At 44.2% G+C, this 22,414-nt stretch overlaps 2 protein-coding genes and 1 long non-coding RNA gene across 4 annotated transcripts; 2 read left to right on the top strand and 1 right to left on the bottom strand.

Moving 5' to 3' along the window:
* The first annotated feature begins 1,882 nt into the window (after positions 1 to 1,882).
* On the top strand, positions 1,883 to 3,340 carry LOC142067298 (parathyroid hormone 4-like). The gene is made up of 2 exons (XM_075115809.1): positions 1,883 to 1,971; positions 2,941 to 3,340. Exons 1-2 carry the CDS (start codon positions 1,883 to 1,885, stop codon positions 3,338 to 3,340), a joined length of 489 nt encoding a protein of 162 aa, XP_074971910.1.
* LOC142067299 (uncharacterized) lies at positions 3,331 to 5,264 on the bottom strand. Its single transcript, XR_012663963.1, has 3 exons — positions 4,962 to 5,264; positions 3,957 to 4,125; positions 3,331 to 3,414 (listed from the first exon to the last, which is right to left on the bottom strand). It is a non-coding gene; the product is annotated as an uncharacterized LOC142067299 (long non-coding RNA).
* Positions 5,265 to 5,387: 123 nt separating this feature from the next.
* On the top strand, positions 5,388 to 22,059 carry STK38 (serine/threonine kinase 38). 2 transcript variants are annotated; one of them, XM_075115800.1, is made up of 14 exons: positions 5,388 to 5,616; positions 7,520 to 7,652; positions 9,899 to 9,950; positions 10,078 to 10,200; positions 10,770 to 10,853; positions 12,688 to 12,811; positions 13,708 to 13,862; positions 14,984 to 15,086; positions 16,043 to 16,104; positions 16,646 to 16,763; positions 16,958 to 17,081; positions 17,818 to 17,913; positions 18,158 to 18,252; positions 18,835 to 22,059. In XM_075115800.1, the coding sequence occupies exons 2-14, from the start codon at positions 7,522 to 7,524 to the stop codon at positions 18,963 to 18,965; spliced, it is 1,398 nt and encodes a 465-aa protein (XP_074971901.1). In that variant the 5' UTR covers positions 5,388 to 5,616; positions 7,520 to 7,521; the 3' UTR covers positions 18,966 to 22,059. The 2 variants fall into 2 exon arrangements, with proteins under 2 accessions (XP_074971901.1, XP_074971902.1); XM_075115801.1 differs by lacking the exon at positions 5,388 to 5,616 and adding an exon at positions 7,090 to 7,183.
* The last annotated feature ends 355 nt before the right edge of the window (positions 22,060 to 22,414 follow it).

Here is a 22,414-nt window from a genome sequence, read left to right as displayed (position 1 = left end):
ACAGCAAAGGAGGGAGACCTCTTTTGCATGCCAGACATTTTTCCTGATCAGCCCTGGCACAGCGGGCTTGAATATCCCTTTTCCATCACCTTGGGGCACATGAACGCTGCGTTATAATAGAGTTCTCACAAAACGGGAGAGATGGCAAAGGAATAAGAAACTGTCCACAAACTTGTGATCTTTTCCTTAGTCACAGCTGAATGGAACATTTTAGAATCCAAGATTTATTATCACTGGAAACAGGGAGCTGTGTCATTTCACTGACATGAGAGGGAAGGTCTTAGTCACAAATGCTGTAGAGATCATTTCTATTGTTTCTGGGGCTTCTGGGCAGGTATAAAAGAAGGTGAAAGGCACTTGTCATTGCAACTGGAACGTCACGACAAGACTGGCAAGGAGACACATCTGTGCGGATCAGAACTTCACCGTGATCTCTACAAGATCATCAGTAAGTAGATAATGTTACTTTTGTAACTGGAAGATGTTTTTTTAATTAGTACCTAGTTTACTGTTGATCACAATAGGAAACTATAGCTTATCCATTATGTGTAAGCAGGAGTTCTACCAGTTGTAAGCAAAAGCTGAAATACCATACAGCATGTAAATACCCATATTTTATCTCTATATTTATGTATATATATGTATTTAATGCAGAAATTTGTAAATTGGAACTAGTACCTATTTGTTCATGCCTAGTTTAATTTGAACATATCATCCAAGGAAATTACTCACAAATTAGCAGAGTAGACTTTAATAAGAAAAAGCTTAGTTTTTACAATGAAAGGTATGATATAATTCGCCTTTCTATCCAGTCACTGCCAATCCAATATTCAAGTTAGCATAAGGAAAAGTCACTTGAGGAGGTGCGGAGTTTTTTAACTCAAACTGCTTCTGCACAAAAAGAAATAGATCTTCAAAAAATTAGTAGCCTCATTCTATGGGGACATATCTTTACTATTCTTACATGAGAAGTTAAATGCTGCAGCCTTTGTTTTGTTGTCCATCTAGGTTTTGATGTAACAATTAACACAAGATTTGCTGGTAAATAACTAACGGGACAGGCTGGAGCCAATCCTAAAAGCAGGGGACAGTCATTAGTGTAAAAAATGCAGATATTTTAAGTGATAGATCTGTTGATAAAGGAGCGTTTGGGTTGAAAGGATGGGTAGACAGAGGTGTATCAACGCCAGGAGCTGACACATAACTGAATGCAGTTATTAGTTTGATGAAAATAATAATTGCACAGTTACAATTTCTAGTTGTCACTTCCCTAAGCAAGAAACCCACTTCCTAACAGAAAAGAAATCCAGTAGCATTCTGGTATCATCTTCAGGCAGCGGCAGCTTTGGTGTCAACACTTGTATTGCTGATGGAAAAGGCTGTACTGTTAAAGGTCCAAATCCCAGGGCCGAGCACACCTTTTAACTTGATCTGCATGGTCCAGTCTTAAACTCGTTTTAAGTTTTGTGACAGATTTTAGGCAGCAATCCTTATATATTTGTTAAATTTCTGCTAAGTTCTTATCAGGAGGGTCTCGTGCCAGTTCTAAATGAAAGGATCTCCTGTGCTTGCAAATGCACAAGAGTGGGAAGGGCAATATATTGAGAGGCAATAGCGGAAAACAAGGTTTAGGACTCTTAGCAAGGAAATGTCGACATATACTATGAAATCTATTCATCTTTTACTGGTGTATGTTACAAATCCATCTGTCTGATGGTCTGGGAGGTCCTGGGATGATGTACCACAGTACAATGCTCCACTTTTACCAGTGCTTAAAGGCTGAAATTCATTTTGTCAGGTGAAAGCAAGAACAGAGAAAAAACGATTTTTGATCATACTGTCAGCTGCTTCTCCTGTGGAGCAGATTTAAAGAAGAGAGAAAATGTTCCTGCCCCAGAGATCTCTGCAGATGGTTACATTTTTGGCAATTCTTTTTTTTGCCTGTTTTGCAACATGTCAAGACACTGAAAAGTAAGCAATACCATCCTTTTACTTAGTATCGTTGGAAGACTGCTTGCCTTTGATTTAATGGGCTGTATTCTCCACTGCTGTCATTTACTGCAGGGCATGGTGGAAGTAAAATTTTACATCGCCCTTTATGCAGCATAAAATTAGACCAGCTGCATTTTCAGATGCGTAACATGTACCACAGTTCAGGTGATGCTTTTAAACACAGGGTAGCAAACCATATAAGGATGTTCAAAGCAAGCCATGAAATGGCACACACTAAAATTCCATATTTAGGTTCCCATTCAGATCCAAATCTGCAGTGGGAGTCTATAGCTGCAGTTAGCTGTGATCTAAACAGCCTGAAATCCAAAAATATTTCCATCACAGAATTAGCCTGCCCTCCCCAGTCATGTTTGGCTCAAAATTTTTGGTATATCTGAAGAAAATGAGGATTTGTTTCCATTTCACGGACACCACCCATTTCAGTTAAATTACTCCTGACGTACAGCTCTGGAAGGAAAAAAACAAACCCAACAATGCTAGAACACTAAGGTCACAAAAAGGGGATTTTATTCTGGCATTTAAACCTCTGAAAAGAACCCAGATTTGGGAAAGACCGAATCTCTGCAAGAGCTTTTTAATCCTGCTAAGGTAATTTTGTCACCGTCTCCCCAGTTCAAGGTATACCTCTAGGGAATGGCAGCGTTCCAGGTTCCCATCCTCAGGAGCCGGCTGCCCGCTGCCCCACGGGCTGCCCGACCCAGCCGGTGTGGGAGCTGCAGGCCTGGCAAGGGCCAGGCTGGCTCTGGGCACCAGCGCTGCTCGCCTCGCCGCGGCGCTGTCCTCCCCCTCAGGTGTGGGCACCACCAGTGCTCCCTCCTCAGCTTAGGGAAGCAGCTAAGATTGATGGATGCAAACCAGCCACATTTGAAATAGGAGCTTAGATCTGGCTGTGCTTGTTTCCTAACCAACTCTTTCTTCCCCTTGCAGTAAAAGAGCAGTGACGGAGCATCAGCTCATGCATGACAAGGGGAGGGCATTTCAAGGGCTGAAGCGCCTGATGTGGCTCCACAATGCCCTAGGTAGCGTGCACACAGCCAGCAGCAGGGATATTTCACTTTCAAATGCCATGTGGGATTCTCAGAAAAGCCAAGATCCCTCAGATCTCTACAACAGCATCAGCAGAGACGAGACTTCAAGCCTAATGAAGCAGCTGCTGGAACTGATGGAAAAAGAGCAGGGCTTCCCCCCATTAAAGCAGGATTTGCTGCAGTATGTGAAGACCCCAAAGGGTAACTGGAACCCACAAGACCTTTTTGACCTCCTTCAAGTCAAAGAGCTGGGCAGCAAGAGAAATCCTAGCACCCAGCCACAGAAGTTCTCCCGCTAGCTTCAGTCCGGCTCAGTCCGTCCATGGCTTTAGACATGCGATGTTGTAAGGAAAAACTCTAGCGCAAAGGTGAACTGCAAAAGAAAAATAATGCCCATTTGTTCCATTAACTACCCCTAGATGTTGAACAGAGACCCTCAGAAGGAGCCAGGTTCTCTCCCTAGCAGGCAGTCTGAGCATTAAGATTGCGAGATGGGGTGGTTTGTCACAGGCCAGCGTCTCTTTCCATGGCAGCGCCTCCCTGTCACTGATGCCTTAGGGCTGTGGCAGCTCTTTGTAGCTCTTGTAGACCACCTGTAGCTGGAAGTTTGGTTCTGTAATCTGCATATTCACAGGCTCACTTGCAGCCTGACGTTTTTCACTCCTGAAGCAGCAGTTACCGCCTCATACAGGTTCTGTTTCACACCTGCCAGCAGTTCTGCCCTGCTCTGCAGTAGTGATAACTCTCTTATACTTTAGGTCCAAAGGTTTGTTTTTTCCAGCTTCTCCAGCATAAAGAATGTTTTAAGCCTCTCATCTCTCAGGTTTTCCTTCAGGGTGGCAAACTTTTGCCAGGTCACAGAGGCAGAAGTTGGCAGTGACCCCCTCCCTCCCAGCCAAAGCTGCAGACACTCACCTTCTTCTGCTGGTGGAAGAGTTGAGAAGCAGCTTCCAGGGTCCCTATTTGAGCCTTTTGTTTCAAGACTTCCCACCTTTTCTTTGTTCATGTGAAATTCTCTCCAAGAGCTCCCATAGCGCATCAAGTTTTCTTGGCAGAAATTCAGCTTTGTGAAGCCATCTGTTTCCTGAACGAAAGGTAGTGCATCATTTTGCTATTCACCTTTAATGTCAAACTGACGGGCTCTGTCTAAGCAAAGTAAGGTCCAGTTTAATTGCAAAATTAGTCTTTCAGAAATTAAATCTCCATCGTGTGTGTTACAAATACATCAGTGTTTCCATCGCGTAGGGACTATACACGCCCTTCTAAATCCTGAAATTCCTGTTGCTGATAGACTTCAGCCGCATGTGCAGAAGGTATTTCTGAGTGATTAAAACCCCCAAACTCCTTGATGTTGCTAATAAAAACCCTTTTCACCCTCTGAATTGCACTTGCTTTTTTATAGAATTTTAAGTAAAATGAAGCAAAATCCTCTTCTGCTAGTATCGGCACAGATTTGGGATGATATGGAATCACATTTCTTTTATCATGCCATTCTTGAGAACTCCCCATTAGATTCCCAAGCCCAGGCAAACCTTTAATAAAACATGGTTTCAGATGGTCCTGAAGAGCAGAAGAGGGCTCGGATGTAAACAGCTTACGCTGCCCAAGCAATGAGTTTGCCGAGCTGGGACATGGGAGCCCTTCCTCACCCTGAACCCATCTCCGGGCTGTGCCAGACTTCAGAGCTGGGGGGGGGATCAAACTGAGGGGACCTGACTATGAGAAGCTCTCAGAAATCACTCGTCACGCTCTTTGGATCCGTCCATCTGCCCTTGCAGATGCAGTGTCCTCCTGGGCTGAGGACCATTTCCTGACCATTGGTGTCTTGGTGGCACCTGCCTCTGGGTGCGCCTCACCCCCAAAGTCACCACACGGTGACCCACTGCGTTATCAACCCTGTGGGGAAGGGAAAGAACCAACCTCCCCTCCACCGCGGGCTGGAAGCGAGGTGAGGCCGCCCGCTGCGAGGCAGCAGGTTGCAGCGCCATTCCAGGGAAGAGGGAAGGGAGCACGACAGGGCTCCCCGGGCCTGTGGAAGCACAGCAGGCAGGCTGACACCCTGCAGCATGACGTGCTGCTACCTCTATCTAGGCCCAATAGAGAAAAAAGCTGATTTGAAATAAAACGCATGGGTATCGCCTCCGCTGCGCCCTCAGCTCGCCCTGCACCCGCGCCCCACCGCCCCTCAGGTGCGCCCGCCCCTCCCTCGGCCCGGAGCGCACTGCACATGCGCACGGCACGCGCACACATCGCCCCCCCCGCCCTGGGGGCTGGCGTGAAGCCTAGTCGCGCATGCGCTGCTGAGGAGAGCGGGAGGGCGGGGCGCGGCAGCACCGCCCCGCGGGCAGAGGGCGGGGCTGGGAGGATGGTGGCGCATGCGCGCTGCCCTAGCGGTCCCGGGGGTGCTCGTCCCGTCCGGGTCGCCGTCGGTGTGGGGGGGCGGCAGTAGCGGCGCGGGGGGCTCCGGTCGCCCCGGTCTCGTCCTGCCTTTCCGCGGCTACTTCGCTTGGCTCGGCGGCGCCGGGACCCCACCGTCGCCTTCAGCTCCTCGCCGCTCCGCTCGCGGGGGGCTCCGGTAAGCTGCTCCCTTTCGTTGCCATGGCGAACGCCGTGTACCCCCGCCCGGTGCTCCACACCCACCCCCACAGGTCTCCTCCCTCCACCCGGAGCCCTTTGTCGCTCCCGGGGAGGGAGCCGGGGACTAGGGCCGGACCCCCGGAGCGCCCGGGTCCGGTAGGGCTGGGAGCGGAGGCGCTGCGGGCCGGGGTCCCTCCGGCAGCGGGGTCCCCCTTCCCCCGGGGGCGGCCGCGCTGCGGGTCCGGGGGCGGCGGGAGCACCCTTCTCCCCCCGGTCCGGGGCGAGGGGGGCAGCTTGGGCCCCTTTTGTCCGCTCGCGGTGATGCCGCCGGGCCCCTCCGCCAGCGCGGCGGGTCGGGCCGCACCAAGGGCCGGGAGCCGCCGCCCCCGGGGGCTGCCTCGCCCCCCACCGGCTCCGGCGGGGCCCGGGCGGCGGGAGCATCCCGCCCCGGCACCACCCGAGCGCCGGGAGGGGTGTCGGTCGGCTCCGAGCGCCGGTCCCCACAGAAAGGGCACCCGAGCACCAACAGGTGCTTTGGCTCTGCCGCCTTCCAGCCGCTTGCTTTCCTTTTTCTTCCTTTTCCCGTCTTTCCTCCCCGCCCCGCACCCCCTCGTAACCTGCTTCTGTCAGATAATTTTCACGTCCAGTTCTCTAGGAGGTGGAAACCGGGGACGTGGCTTTCACACCTACCCGCTTGCAGCGCGCAGGGATGCAAGGTGCCATCTCCTCGGGGTGTGTGGAGAACGTGACCCGCCACTCGCGCCCTGTCGCTCGCAGCTGCTCCTCCGTAAAGGCATAGCTCCATCTCAAAAACCCCATATGGCTGGAGGTTCTGACCGGCCCCTCCTTGTTATCTTGTCCCTGAACGAGCCTGCAAGCGGAGCGAACAAAATAGTCGGTGTCTGTAAAGGACATGATTTGCAAAGGCACAATAACGATGCCTTGTAAAGATCTGTAAAAAGTAAACGGAAAAGAATAACTCGTAAAATGCTGCCAGTGCTCAGGCATTGTAGAAACGGGAAGTGTGTCTAACCTATATTTGTCTGCAATTTCTAGTAATAGTTGCAAAACTCGGTTACCTTACTGCGAGGAGTTGCGTTGTGACCCGGAGAACTAGACTCGGGTAGTCTTACACTTGAAAGCTTTGCATTTTAATGCGTTTTAGAAAGTAGAGCTGGGTTGTCAAATATGCCCTGAAGCTGTGCTACGGGTTGGAAGTAGTGTATTCTGATATATTTATTTATTAAGAGAATCCAGGATGTAAATGTAGGACACTTACTCTAGGGTTTGGTGGTTGTTTTGGTTTTTTTTTTTTTAAACTACAGCTTGTTCAAAGGCATCGGTCCTCTGGATCCTGCCAGATTTCGGTGTGAAAGCATTGAGTAAAAGCGAGAGTCCTTAAAAGCAACTAAATGCCTTTTTTTTTTTTCTTCCTCAGTTGCTCAGTTATTGGGGTGGCTTTCAGAATTTTGATGAATGTCAGAGCAGAAGAGACAGCAGGCAACTGATGGAGTTATTTCTGCAAGGGTCAAAGGAAGAACAACTTCTGGATTAAACGTTTCAGGGTGCCATTGCTGAACATTTATTAAAGATAGAATATATTGGGAGAAATAAACGTGCAATACTGCCTGAAATTGTGGTTTTTGAGGCATCATGTTTCTTAAGTTTCCTTCCCTCTTATTTTCAGATCAAACATGTTCAAAACAGGAAGTTTGACTTGTACCTTTTATTTTGTAAGACTTTTCCCTACCTAGTTTTAGTTTAGACAAGAGGGCTGTTAGCGTTTGTTGTTAAATTCTTAACTCTGTGATTCAGCATCGCTTAATTGATTGCAGCTCGCGTTTGAAGGTTATTTGTCATTTATAATGTCAAATGTTTCCTCCCTTTTTCTTTCCTAACAGCCATGGCAATGACAGGCCCAACACCATGCTCGTCCATGAGTAATCACACCAAGGAGCGAGTTACGATGACAAAGGTGACATTAGAAAACTTCTACAGCAATCTCATTGCGCAGCACGAGGAACGAGAGATGAGGTAAAAAGCTTTCTTCCTTTGCAAACTGGGTAAGAGCCAAAAATGTCTATTTACTGCATGTAGTTTTCTGGAGCCGAAGCAAAACCAGACCATCTTTGAGCACGTACCGAAGCTCCTGAGATGGGCACCTGGCTGGGGCTTGGCATGAGCCTCCGCAGGCAGCTGTGGGGCTTCTGAGCCCCACGGGAGTTCAGGCTGGAGCGTTCTGAGTTCCTCCTGCAGCCAATTGAAACGTGCTTGCAAATGCAAAAGTGAGACGACTGTCACCAGGTTTTTTTTTAAAAGTCATATATTTGATTACACGACTAAGTAGAAACTAACTTCGGGGTGTGCTTGGGATGATTCGAAGTTCTGAAGTAGAAAACCAACGCTTACCAAGGTTTATCCTGCCTGTGTCTGTTGTGTTGCCTCTTCCCTTTTGATGTCCCTGGTTGTAATATTTAAAACTCGTTCTAGAGCATCAGTTCCAGTTTGGATGATAATGTGCGATCAGCTGACGAAGGAAGATAATCTTTTCAAAGACAATGAGGGATGGCTGTAAGGACTGTCACTTGATGCTAACTTCTTGTCTGAGAGTTAGCTGAACCTATGGCATCTCTTTAAATATATTGGTCAAAATACAATGGGCAATTTAATTGAGAAGTGTTACTTCTACTTTCCTTTGGCTGGAACCCTCTAATTTGCTGAATACCTTCAAGTTGTAGCACTGGGACTTCTGATGTTCTCTCAGCTTGCTGTGTAGTCTATAATCACTATTTTCAAAAAGATTCAGTGTTCGTTCGCTTGTAGACTTGCTGCCAAAAACCTAACTAGATCCAAGAGGAGCGCCCGCTAACTACAATAACTGCAGAAATGAGGAAGCAATTTAGAAATACATACTAACTTGTATACGTATTTTCTTCAAAGCTTAAAATTAGTGATGAGACACTGAGGTCTAATCCAAACAGAAAATATCACTGATTTAATTCCTTTCTTTCTCTTTGCATAGCTCTTGCTTTTTATTATGAGTGCTATTGTCTATTCCCAAAACCTCAATGACAGGGTTTTTTCTGTTTAGGGTCAAGACTGTGGCTCAACAAACATACTGGACTTTACAAGTCCCATGTTTTTTAACAACACGTGTGTCTGTGGATATGCTATTTGGAGTTTAAAGGGTGTTGACAGAATGTACGCTGAAGCGCAGAAAGGACCTATTAAGGATATTTGGGGGAATTTCAGCATGGCTCGGTCATGCTGAGCTGTTTAATTCTGCATATTGCAGCAGTCGTCTTTTGCTACTGGAGTCACTGTTTGGTGTGTGAAATGAGATGGCCAGACAGGGCTCGCTGGGCACTTAAATAAGGGCAAAGCGATTTAAATGTGCTGGACTGTGGAAGCAATAGCACAAAATATTATCACGTCGCAGCAGCTGCGTAGTGGCGCAGGAGACCGGAAGAGGATCTTGCGAAGAATGACTTGCATAAGGAAAAGGAATTTTTTGGTACATTTGTCATGTTATACCAGTAAAAACACAGGTGGAGAGAGGGAAAAAAACCCCAAACCCAAACCACCAATCCCAGTTCAGCCAGCTATTAATATGATCAGTGCTGGGAGAAAGTTCTCAGAGGGACATTACAAATGTCCCCTGAAGCCATTCCCCCCAGTGAAGGCTTGCTTAGTTGTTTTTTCTCTTCTCCCAAATAATCATTTTGTACTAAAGCTGTAAATATTTTGATTCTTTAAGGGGGAGAATATATATAGACATGCTTCCTCTTCCCAAATACTTTGAGTATCTCAGGTATTAGGAAACAGAAAGTAACTTTGATCATTTTGTGTGTGATGAGTTCGAGATGCAGAAAAATTACAGCACAGATCCACAGATGTGTTTAAATAGCCAGTTCTCCCTGGAATAAGCGATACTTTGGTATTTAAATATTTATTATAGGTCTGGCCTTAAGCTATTTGCCTGGCTGTCAAAGAGAGAGATAAGAACTGAACCCAGATCTCCTCAATCTATATTCATATATAGTGAAAACATACACTTGGTCAAGACGTAAAACACGAGGCGGGTTTAGACTGTCAAAATTAGGAAGGATGAGGAATGAATGGTAAAGCTGTAATATTCGATTCTTCAAAAATTAATTACTTGCTGGCATTACATCCTCCTTTCACAGCAAGCCTAGGCCAGAGATGCTGGATATGTGCATGTGGTGAAGAGACAATGTTAATGACTCAACCTTTATTTTCCTAATTTGTCTCTGCTATAGACAAAAGAAGCTAGAACAAATGATGGAAGAAGAAGGCTTAAAAGACGAAGAGGTAATGAATATGGGAAAATGATCTTAATGGTTAAATACAAGTGATTTTCTTTTATAAATGGAGTTGCTGTGATCTCTATGGAGCCCACCTGCAGAATTGTCACTGTGGGTTTTCTCCGAAACTCTAGAAAAGAATCCGGAGGTCAGCACATGCACAGAAGGAGACAGAGTTTCTTCGCCTAAAGAGAACAAGGCTTGGTTTGGAAGACTTTGAGTCTTTAAAAGTAATAGGCAGAGGAGCATTTGGAGAGGTAAGTCCAGAAAAGATGACTAACAAATACCAGTGCCATTTAAAAAGACATTTAAAGACTTGCACAGTTCATACAAGTGAAAGATAAATGTTATAACAACCGCAGATTGATTTTTAGCTTAACAGTCATGTGTATCTGTCTTTCTGCCTAATAAATGCTGGTTTAAAAACATTATGTGCTTTAAAGTAAGATGAATACTGTTGAAAAGCACTTGATGAGCAGGCCAAATACCAGTTTGGCAGCGTACTTTAATTCTGACCTCCCGGGGCTGGCCTTACGGGAGAGGGAGAGCTGGAGGGCCCCTTGCAGTAGTCTTTTCTGGTGGCCTTCAGAGAAAGTGGCAGCGGACCTTGTGCTTTAGGTGCGATTGCTCGGTGTGTCATCTCTTAAAATGATCTCATCCCTAGAATTAACAGAACTTGGTTGCCACTACTGCGCGCTAGGTAACGCTGCTTGTTTTTATGATCTGATACAGTTTATTAAATGGAAGCCAAGGGCTTGACACCCAGATTTGTCAAGAGCTGTTGCGATAACGCTGTCTTTGACTCAGATTTTTGCGTACTTCCTAGGTGCGGCTTGTCCAGAAGAAAGATACGGGGCATGTTTATGCAATGAAAATACTACGTAAAGCTGATATGCTTGAAAAAGAGCAGGTGAATAACCACCTTGAGTAGCAATGCTACCATCCGTGTTTTAGATGACGTCGGGAGGTAACTGTGATGTGTAGAGAGGGGCAATAGGCATCTGTGGTCTAGGTTTACTAGCTAAAATATGATGTGGGTTTTTTTCCTCATTATTTATTGAGGAAATAGGTCAGAAAAAATCTTGTATGAATTCAAAAGGACCTGTCTTCTAGCGGGTGCTCTCAAGTCTTTTTTTTAAACATTCCTTTTAACAGTGCAAAAGGTTGAGGACTGTACACAGGGTTACAGTAGTAGTTACTGGCTACTCTATGTCCTGAATGCTCAGAGCAGTGTTTCAAACAACCTCTAATGCCTTGCTTAGCCTTAATGGAAGCTGGGGTTGTAACGCTCCTTTCGAAGGGGCTCTTCAGTCTGAAGCAAGGTAGGGCTGAACTCACCTCCTACTTGAAAACAGGGGGAAGCAGAGCATTTTTCTAAGGACTAGGTTTGTCATTCTCCAATGAAAGAAGGACGGTTCTGTGTATCTGATTTATGTTCCTGCTCCTTGTTTTATGGCGATGTGTGTTACACGTGCACACGTGCAAATGCTAGCTATAGATGTCAGGATCGGTGTTTTGCTGCATTTTGGATTTCTGGAATCAGATATCAAATATCAAGTGATGGGACCACTGGAATTCTGACTCGCAGGGACATAATGTTAGCGGTGTTCAATTTCCAGAAGTACAGTGGTCTGAGAATCATTTCTTGTTCAGCACTGGGATGAGTCCAGGAAGCACTCTGTGTGTGTGTGCTCATAAAATGAGGAACTGGTTTCCATTTCTGAAAGTACTTGTTTAAAAACCAAACAGCGGTGTGTTCACGCACGAGCTTTATGCAGCCCTGCTAAATCAGTGCTGTGGTGTAAATCTGTAGGCAAAGGCTGAAGCCATACTTGAAGGGCATGCTGACTGTTCTGAGGAGAGCTAGACTGTGAGAGATCTAATTATTGGATATTTTTGTAAAAAATTGAGATTTTTTTATGTATAGGATTAACCTGGTTTTATAATCAATCATATGTTTCTCCTCCTGAATCTTCCCATGGTAATAAATTGTATTTTGGAGCGGTCTGTTCTCTAAGTGGTTTTAAGATTAAGTGTTTCCGTAGTGTCCCATATCACTCGTACAGTTCTGATTTGAAGGGGACCCAAATGCCGTAAGAATTGAAAGAATAAAAACATTAATGTGGGTTATCTTTCTGTACGGAATCTGGTTGTTCAAGAGGGTGGTTTAAATTTATTCTGCTTGAGTTTTTGCTGAAAAGAATGAGGTTAGGGCTGTCTTGCTTTCCCACATATGTTGGACTAGATGATCCCTGAGGTCCCTTCCAAGCTGTGATTCTGTGATATGTCTGAATGGGTGGCAGCAAAAGCCACACAATGAGTAAAAATGTTACTCAAGTGTAAATGTCCAAAGGGAAAGGTCCCCATAAACTTTCCAGTGGAAACTTTTGAATGTTAAAAGGCCTTTCAGATCCTCATGCTGAGGAGTGAAATGGAGTCAGTGTTCAATGGAATTTTTCAGATTGGGGAACTACAGCAGTTTAATGAAAGCTTCTCACCTTTTTACTGCCAGAAGCATGACTTTTGGATTTGATTTTGAACATGTTATGCTGTTTTATTACCTGAAAATATTGAGGGGTGAAACTACTGAAGTTTTGATGGTGTTTATGCCCTCATGGAGAAGCTTGACTGTTGTCTTTTCAATATTCGATGCTTTTCAATGTAATACTCGAATTGTCTGTGAAATAAATGCATGTAATAAAACATAGACTTGTAATTAATCACATGCATATGTGTATCTCCAGGTTGGCCATATTCGTGCGGAGCGGGACATTCTAGTGGAGGCAGACAGTTTGTGGGTTGTGAAAATGTTCTATAGTTTTCAGGACAAGCTAAACCTTTACCTTATCATGGAGTTCCTGCCTGGAGGTAACTACTGGAAATCAAAAGACTGCTTTCCTCATGTCTGCGGATTTCAAACTTCTTGATTACAAACGTAGTCTGGGATGGGAGTGTATGTGGTTACTGTAGTGGTGTTTGTACTGGACGTGACTTTGTGAGGAAACAAGTGGTTGTAAAGCTTTCTGCTTTCAGGAGTTAGGGTGCTGAGGTCTGTGGGTCGGGCTCGAGGTTATCGGCTTGGGTCTTCTAGCTACAGGTGTCTGAAACTTGGCCTTAATGTTCTGCTGGTTCTTACCCTTACTGCGCATGGGCTATCTATAGGTCCGTAACATAACCAGCTTTTGATTTTCTAGCCTTTTGCTTTTTGCTGGCTTGCAGCAAGAGTAACTTTTGAGGTCCTTTTTTGAGAGGAGGATGATGTTTGTCCTTGAATGATAATGCCACTGTAATTCACTTAAGAAGAAAGTTATACTGAAAGTCTGGAATATATGTGACTAATATGTGACCACAAGAATGCTTTCTGAGATGATGCTGCACAAATGCAATCTGTTTTTTCTAACAGCTCTGTAGCTGAAAGCATCTATTTTAACCTGTGATTCAGATGCGTAGTGAAGAGTGGCAGCCCATAGCTGACTCTTAAGGGATGTTTCTGTACTTCTATTTCATCTTCATGCTATTTTAGCTCTCACTAAGTTTAATGCGACTACAGGGCAGGACTTTCCACATACACTGATACAAGGGGAAGTACAAGAGTTTGTCACAGAGGTCCTGGGGAACTCTGTTACTTTTTATGAAATAATTTTAGATTTCCTGAGGTTTTAAACAGCTTAATTCTTTCCTTTGCAAACATCTTCCGAATTAGTGAGAGCAGAGTTTGTGTGTTTGTTTGTATTTACCTTTGCTATTTGTGGGGTGGCTTCTAGGTGATATGATGACGCTGTTGATGAAAAAAGACACTCTAACAGAAGAAGAGACACAGTTCTACATAGCTGAGACCGTGCTAGCCATCGATTCTATTCATCAGCTGGGTTTTATCCATCGAGACATAAAACCAGACAACCTTCTTCTGGATAGCAAGGTATGTGCTAACTGCTGGCTGGGTAGTAGTAATAGGTCTTGTAGTTTTTCGTATTGCCCTGAACCAGTGTTGATGGTTGTGAAAGAAGATGGTGCTTCTTTCTTAGCCCTGTTCCTTCTAGCTCTTGAGGGCATATCTGCCATATTGCTGGGGGGGAAAAACCAAGCCAAGACAGACCTCTCCTCCACCTCCGGCTGTATTCATACCTCACTTACGAGCTCTCTTCTGACAGTTGTTTAAGCTATTCTTGGTGATTTCAGCTGCAATTTAAAGTACACAGTTTCAGTTCTACCCTCTTAGTCAAAGATGTTTCCTTTTGGTCTCACATCTGTTACGTTTACACTTGCCAGCTACTGGGTAGATGATCATATCAAATGTGAAGGGTGTAGCTGTTTCATTAGCAAGACTGCAAACTGAGATATTATCTCCCTCAGAATCAGGATGTATTTTTGGAGGCTGGCCAGGCTACCTGATTACTTGTAGATGGTTACTGGAGGCAGTTTGCAGAAAGCTTGATTGTTTCACTGTCCTGTTGCTGACTACAAGTTTGCTTAAAATATAGCTTGTTTGGGAGAAGTTTGTCACCAGTAAATAATTACACTTTACCATTTGCCAGTTAATAAGGCACTGTGGAATTACTGATGTAATTCAGTATGCCTCCTTCTAGATGGAGATAAATGTAGGATTTTGAAAAGTATGTATACTTTAGATATACATCTAAAAATCGCACATAGTCGGTGTGGTTGCAGGTTATGTGCTAGGACAGATCCAGTCTGTGAATTTAAGGTGTTTCTCCTTATCTGCTGGGGTCAATGCACAATCCAGGGCCTACAGCTCCCTCCGGAGACGTTTGTTTTCACTCTGAAGCAGTCAGGAGCTTGCAGGAGCAGAGGTTTCCTGAAGTAAATAGCTACTGGGCTTTCTCTGTGTGGTAGTGATGAAAGTATTAATAGCTTGATTCTATGCACACATCCAGACTTTGGCTAAAACAAGGAATGCAAAGAGAGTGCATCTATTTATTGTACAAAGTAAAGGGAGTGGAAGACGTAGAAAACTTGATTTGCTACAGCAACATCTCACACTGTTCTTGTATTTTGGTTTTTTTGTTTGTTTGTTTCTAGGGCCACGTAAAGCTCTCAGATTTTGGTCTGTGTACTGGACTAAAGAAAGCCCACAGAACAGAATTTTATCGAAACTTGAACCATAGTCTTCCTAGTGACTTCAGTAAGTTATTTGGCTTCAGAAGGGTATCCGCATACGTGCTCGCGGTGCCTGACATAACTCATGTCAGTGTGAGGTTAGAAGGCTGTGGGGGCGGGTCTAATAATCGGCGTTGCATCATGGGGTGTAATTTTGATTTTCTGTAGACCTTGTTTATAGAAACAGTTCCTTTAATGTTCATAAATGTCTTCATTTCTATGAGTTTGTCTTTGAACTAGAAGTTTGTCTTTGAAAGACTCTGCTGTAGCCTTTCCTTGCATGTGTAATAGAACTTGAATGAAAACTCGGTGTGCCTTGGTAGATGCTGGCTGTATCTCACATGTTATTTAAATTAATAAGCGAGCACACAGTCTCTTTGAATATTCAGTAATTGTCTCAAGGGGAATAACTTTTGATCATGGAGTTAAACACTGAAAGTATGGATTGCTAATGAAAGGCTTTATAAAATCTTATCAATATTACATAGGTTTGGCAGTTGTTGATAGATTTAGGGTATTGACAGAGGTGCTCTTTGCAACCATCTGTACCGGTGGAAGCGGTTACATCCCCGGCTTTGCTCTTACCTGTCAGCTGCCACGGCCTGCCGGCGGCTCCTGACCGCTCTGGTCTGCCATTGCCGGCACCCCTTCGATTGTGCCAGGTAACCTCAGCCTTGCTGCGCTCAGTTTAACTCGCTCATCTCTGCTGATGTGGCTTACCTTCTGTGAGGTGAATTAAGGGGTGCCTCCACAAATAGCTCCAGCTTCACCGTGGTGGTAAACTTTGGCCGTAGGGGCTGGTGATGAGCACCTGGGGACTGTAACCTCTTACCAGGACAGCTGAATACAAAATGGGCTGGCTGTCCGGGCCCTGGCGACCTTTTTTGTTGTAACGGAGATTTTTAGTGTAATGGTTTTGGGGTAAAAATGTATGTTGGGTAACCAGTCGGATGAAGTCAAATATATTCCAATCTCCTTTAGCTTTCCAGAACATGAATTCCAAAAGGAAAGCAGAGACTTGGAAGAGAAACAGACGGCAGTTGGTAAGTGCATTTCACCTGCTTGGAAATGTTCTCTGCTGAGCTGTTGTGTTCGCACGTATTTCAGTGACGGGCATTAATCCATTTCAGAGTTCTGAGCAATGCTGAAATAAAAAGATTCTCGCTTTTTCTTTTAAAAAGAGGAATGACTCTACTTTATCCTTCATCCATCTGCTGAACAGCTGGTGACATGTGTGCCTGAGATAGCGCTGCCATAATTATTTACATTGACGTCTGTTGCCTCCCAGCTAAAACTAACAGTTCTTGCCACTTTCAGTATAACAAAGGGCTAATGACCCATTCCAAGGTGCATATAGACAGTGGTGCCTTCCCCCATTTCTCTGATGGTATTTTAAGACTCTCTCACATGAACATCTTGATTTTTGTCTCTGCATGTCTTGAAATAAAGGCTTTAAACAACTTAGCTAAAGGATCTTAGAGACAATCTGGTGTCTTCCTCAAAATAACCACCGTTGCGTAAGTTCCCACTTCTATATCAGGCAGTTTTCTCTAAAGAGGCATAACGCTCTGGTGTTTGTTCCAGGCTTTTTCTACTGTGGGCACTCCGGATTACATTGCCCCTGAAGTTTTCATGCAGACCGGCTACAACAAACTTTGTGACTGGTGGTCACTTGGAGTCATCATGTATGAGATGTTGATTGGTAAGAGACAGGCAGCGCTCAAGTGTTAAGCGGGAATTGTGGTGTAGGACATCAGCTGTATTTGTGCGCTTGGGGTCCGGTTCCCAAAGCACCTGCTCCTTGCATGGCTTGCGCGGTTTCTTCTGGTGCACTGTAGACTTCAGTGACTACAGGAACTTTTTTTGCTTTATACAAGACTGTATTTTTCTTTTCAGGTTATCCACCATTCTGTTCTGAGACTCCTCAAGAAACATACAAGAAAGTAATGAATTGGAAAGAGACTCTCACATTTCCTCCAGAAGTTCCAATATCTGATAAAGCAAAGGATCTTATTTTAAGGTGCCAACCGTTTGGTTTTCCAGTTAACATAGTACTAATTTTCTTGTCTTGCAAACTGTACTATGTACGTCTCATAGGTTGTTTCACATGAAAAAACCCTGATGCTTGTGACAGCTACGTACTCTGTTACGCACATGCATCAAACGCCGAACTTGCTTGTCAAACACATTTGTCTCCCAGAGGTCATTTAGCGGAGCCCTGAGCGAGCCATACTAAAAAGGAGCTCCCATGTAAGTGCTGCTAATCTGGCAAAATATGAATGTTTCTGCTCTTCATTTTGTCTGGAAGCTTCTTGTGGAAGCAGCTTGATCTTTTTTGCCAGAGCTAGCTTCTTACGATGGCAGTGCTTTTGACACTGTATGCACTGGAGCATACAAACTTATCCCAGTGCATGCTGACTCCTGCTCTTCCATTTATATTTTCAATCACTTATCTATTCTCAGGACAGAAATATAAATGTCTGGCTTTTTAGGCTTTATATGTCCTGCTCTACGCTGGTCCTGAAATAGAAAGGGCACATCATCCTGTGGTGAAAGAATACCACATCGTAATTGTAGCATTTGACATGACATTCCTGAGCATAACTCTGTGTGTTGGTTTGTAGCGGGAGTCCCTGACCTTCTCCATTTATACGTTAAGAAACCGTAGTACTATCGGTTCAGAAAGCTGTTCCATTTCTGGATGGAATGCTTTCGTTTTCATTCTTCCTTCGTTTTCATTCTTCCTTCCATCCCAGATTTTGCTGTGAATGGGAGCACAGAATTGGTGCGTCTGGTGTGGAGGAAATAAAAAGTAACCCGTTCTTTGAAGGGGTTGATTGGGAGCATATCAGGTAAGATGCCTTGCAGAAAAGCAAGCTGCTCTTCTCTATGGACTGTTTAAAGCTCAACAGAAGTGAGCAGCTTGACTGGCATTTATTATATCTAGGTGTGGGTGAGAGTATTTTCATCCTTACCTGAAGCTTGCTAAGGTTTAGGTACCTTCAGTCTTTGATTCTGTTTAAGAAATGGAAAGTAGTTGAATCCTGCTTGCTTCTGCCTTTGAAATCTTAATGCTGAAACTGCTCTTCTTGGCAGGGAGAGACCTGCTGCAATTTCAATAGAAATTAAAAGCATTGATGATACCTCAAACTTTGATGAATTTCCAGAATCTGATATCCTTAAGCCAACAGGTAAATGCTTTGATTCTGCATGTAAATAGTCCTTCCACTTCTCCAGTAGAGTACTGTAGCTTTCCTGTTAACCAGAGGAAGGATCTTACTAGATGCTAGTTTTTTATCATGATCAAACTGTTAGCTTGGTAGTCCTGCGGTGCCGGGCTGTGCAAGCTGTAATCTGGGCTTCGGGAGATGGGATGCAGACTTGCGAACGATGCGGGAGCCGTCTGAGGAAGGGCATCTCCAGGAGGCAGCAGAGCTCCCAGATGTAAGCGCAGATCTCAGTGGTGCCTGCGAGCCCAACACTGCGAGTACCTCTTGGTATTGCCTAATTCTTGCTCCCACGTCTAACCCTTAGTATAGCGGGTAAGGAGAGGGTGGACAGAAGGGGATGTAAATCCCTAAAGGTTCTTTGTATTTACATGTCAGAGCATATTCACACATTTGTTCCATGGGGTTGAAGAATGAAACTGAATGCCTAGATTTATGATATTTCTTTCTTTAGAAGCTTTCTCCCCTACTCCACATCCAGTGTTTTGTATGAAGATAAACTTGGCAGTCTTCAAAGGGTAATTTTATTTTCCTGTGTCTTACCAGTGGCAACAAGCAACCATCCAGAGACTGACTACAAGAACAAAGACTGGGTTTTTATCAATTACACCTACAAGCGTTTTGAAGGTCTGACAGCCCGAGGAGCAATACCATCCTATATGAAAGCAGGAAAGTAATAAATCTTTACCTGGGACGACTTCTGAGCCGTGGAATTCTGTTCCTGTACTTTGGGTTTATACCCATAAAAGAACTTTATCTTTTTTTAAAGAAAACTTGAGGGCTATTGACTCTTGGAGAAGACTTCAGGACCCTGTTTTGTTACACACCCTGGTTGTTACTAAGGACTTATTTCTTCCTGCGCCATTGAAAAATTCCACAAAATGTTTGCATCGTCTCTGCTGCAAGCACGTTCTGCTGCTTCAGGAGCAAGAGTTTGTTTTATTTTTAAATTCTTTGCCAGATTGTACAGCCCATCAGGAGATGAGAGCAAGCCTTCACTCTGACGTTGCAAAGCACGTGACATTTATATGGACTCTGTTGCTGGTCGTACATTAAGTGACAAACTCAATCTGCCAATTCTGCCAGCACTGTTTTCCCAGTGGCTAAGGACTTCAGTACAGAGGAAACAAAGCAATAATTAAAGCTTGAGATAGACAACCCTCTAGTAAACTATGTAGTAGAAGGACACAACTTGTATTGCCTTAACCTTAGTTTGTAACGCTGGTTTTTATAATGCTACTTGGAAGCCTCTTTTCATAGCATTTCTCAGCTCTGTCGCAGTGGCCTCCAGTTGCGGTGCACTTTACTTTTGGTACTAAGACAGCGACCCTCAAGCCATTTAGTATTTTTTCTAAATTAAAAAATTGTGCAACACCTTTTCTAGACAGTCATAGGAGAAACAGGCCACCTCCTCCAGCGCCAACAGTTTTCAGTGACTGTATGAAAGGATGGATCTATAAATGATGCGGATAATAAAAACTAAGGCCGGGTAACACAGGTGGATCTGGAATTAGAGAAGAGGGGGAGGGAAGTTCATTTAACCTGATCATTGGTGGGCATCTTGTGTACAGTCGGGTCAGCTGAGGCTTCCCTTTTCCTGCTCTGCCATCTTTTGGCCACTTCAAAGATCTGCTGCATGTTCATCTGTTTAAAGACACAACCCTCTCTTGTGACCTCTTTGCTCTCGGTTTTGAGTAGAACAGTATCAGATTCTTCCATGGATCTTGATGACAGAGGCCTCCCTGGCTTTTTCATACAGAATTCCTCGAGCTGTCCTGGCTGAACCGTCTGTCCCTCCAGTCCTCCAAGGAGATGGTGCCTCATGAGGTCACTTTTGGGGCAGTGGAACCCATCATGTCCACTCTTTGATTATTGCCTAATATAACTTATAAAAAGTACATTCAGGTAAGATCAGGATGCTCTCCAGGAGATCCCCCCAGTGCCTTTCCTTGCCTAAGCATCTCTCAGAACATGACTGCGTTTTGGGAGGGAGGACTGAACCTCAGCTGAGCTTTTGGTAATTCCTTTTCATAATCATGAGCTCCACTTTGTACCCATTCTGTAGTTAACCCCGCACTTCCAGGGGCAGGTGGCATTAACCTTTGGGTCAGCCTGGTACCAGTCTTTAATTTGCAATTTAATTTCTTGCAAAGTTCTTGCAAACCTTTATTGGTGCTGAACACTAACTACATAGCACAGACAAAAAAAAAGAGCTGTTTATAAACAAAGCTAGAGCAGCTTGCTCTAGCAAATGAAGTAAAATGAAGGCTTTCAGTTATATTTAGTCCTAACTTTCCAGATCAGGAAATGAAAGAAAATGAGTTTGTAGTGGAACTTTTTTTTTAACAGGTGCTTTTAGGGAATTTTTACCTAGATGTCTCTTGATCTGAGTGCCATCATGAAGGACTGATTGGGGCCTTGAAAGTACTGTATATAGCTAAAACTGGGTGGTGACTCGCTATCGCCCTCTCCGTAACCACCCCTTGTGCTTTTTGTATGTGTCCTAGGAGTTTAATGAATTGCCATAAGCAGTTTAGATACCCATTGGATCCTACAGAGCTGAAATGAAAAAATAGCCTTAATTAGAAGTACCAGGATCACTGTAGTCAGTAGGGCTTACTCAGATGAATAAGGGCTAACTGAAGTAATGCTTTATAGGGTCAGGCTTTTTATCAACTAGTCGGTAATATCACCTTCTGCTCACTTTTTTTTTATGAACGACTGATACCAACTTCTCAGATTGCTCTATCTCCTTATCCTGCAGTTTCTTCTAGCCATTTGAAGATGTTGCCTTATAAACCATTGGAAAACTAAGAGGTATTAATATCAAAACATTTTTTTAAAATTCCAAACAGCTTAGTTACTGTCTTAGAATTAAAAAAAAAAAAAAATCTAAATTCTTTAAAGCTGCTGTGAATTAGGAATAAATAATTTTGAGTAGCTGCATTATTAGCCCTTTACTAAAAGGGACTGGCATTTTTATTTATAAATACCAAAGATGAAGAAGCTATACAACTGTACATTGTGATAACTTGCTGTGAAAAACCCCCTATATAATAATACGTATCACCCATTTCTAGTGCATGTGTTTTAAAGTCTTCTGAAACCTCAGATTGCTCCCTTTTTGAGTTAAAGGTGAAGTTTTTCAAAGGCACAAGGAGCAGTTGGGTACCTCGCTCCTGTTGTCTTTCCCTAGAAGTTGGATGTCTTCGAGTATAGTCCTCCTGGACGCGCCTTTCCAGCGGTAGGCTTTGTGGCACACTTGCATCGAGAGCCTGCTTTCTACTACCCGTGTTCACCAACACCAGGAGAAAAGTACAGTGTCGTCTTTCCAGGATCCATACCTCACTGCTGACAGATGAAGTTTTGTATGCCTGGTGCATCTCCCATGTTAGCCAAACGTTTTTCTTTGCTGCTGGCTTGTGTATTGAGGTCGTATGTATCTTTGCTCTTCTTTTTAAGCTGCAAGCAGTTGCTGGACTTCTAGGAGTAATTCCAGTCTGAATTTCCAGTGGCTCTGAACACGAGTTGTGCTGCCAGTTCATCTCTGTATCATGCCTAGCACAAAACTGCACTAAGTGTTTCTTATCACTGTGCCCTGACTCTGCCTTAACCTCTAAGCTGAAAAAGTGTTCTGTAAATATTTAAAAGCTGTTACTAAATTGCACTGTAAAATTTGGCAGGTGTATTGTGGGTTGCTGGGGGAGCCAACTTTTTATGGAGCGATCTTTACATCGTGTCGTGTAAATAAACCCCTCTTAGTAAACACAATTTTGCTAGCATGTGTTGTTTTTACAAACAAATCTCTCAGGTTGGCTTTTTTTTTCTCCCCAGACTTGAAATTGGTCTTAGAATCAACTGCTTGGGTATGAGAATGTGATGGTAACTCGGGGGCTGAAGACTGCACTTCTAAAAGATGCAAGCAGATGGGAAGAAAGGAGCACCCTATTAAAGGTGAAAGGCAGTGCTCATCTTCAGAAGATTTAAACCTGTCTGGCAGAGTGTGCCTGGCTTCTGGGCAAGGGTCTTACTCGTGCCCAGGTGTCTGCCTCGTGTAAATGTCACTTCGGTTTACCAACTTAAGGGCAAGCTATTTTTAATCTTTTCCTCTTTCTATATTTAAAAG

This window comes from Phalacrocorax aristotelis, chromosome 21, assembly GCF_949628215.1.
Source record: "Phalacrocorax aristotelis chromosome 21, bGulAri2.1, whole genome shotgun sequence".
In the NCBI taxonomy this organism is placed as follows: Eukaryota; Metazoa; Chordata; class Aves; order Suliformes; family Phalacrocoracidae; genus Phalacrocorax; species Phalacrocorax aristotelis.
Note: the sequence above shows the minus strand (reverse complement) of the source record. Positions and strands in the feature narration are given on the sequence as shown.

Coding starts and splice junctions, on each gene's coding strand:
- LOC142067298 (XM_075115809.1), top strand. CDS start 1,883: ATGTTCCTGCCCCAGAGATCTCTGCAGATGGTTACATTTTTGGCAATT. Junction 1,972..2,940: donor ACATGTCAAGACACTGAAAA/GTAAGCAATACC, acceptor TTCCCCTTGCAG/TAAAAGAGCAGTGACGGAGC.
- STK38 (XM_075115800.1), top strand. CDS start 7,522: ATGGCAATGACAGGCCCAACACCATGCTCGTCCATGAGTAATCACACC. Junction 16,105..16,645: donor AGAGAAACAGACGGCAGTTG/GTAAGTGCATTT, acceptor TGTTTGTTCCAG/GCTTTTTCTACTGTGGGCAC. Junction 17,082..17,817: donor GCAAAGGATCTTATTTTAAG/GTGCCAACCGTT, acceptor CTTCCATCCCAG/ATTTTGCTGTGAATGGGAGC.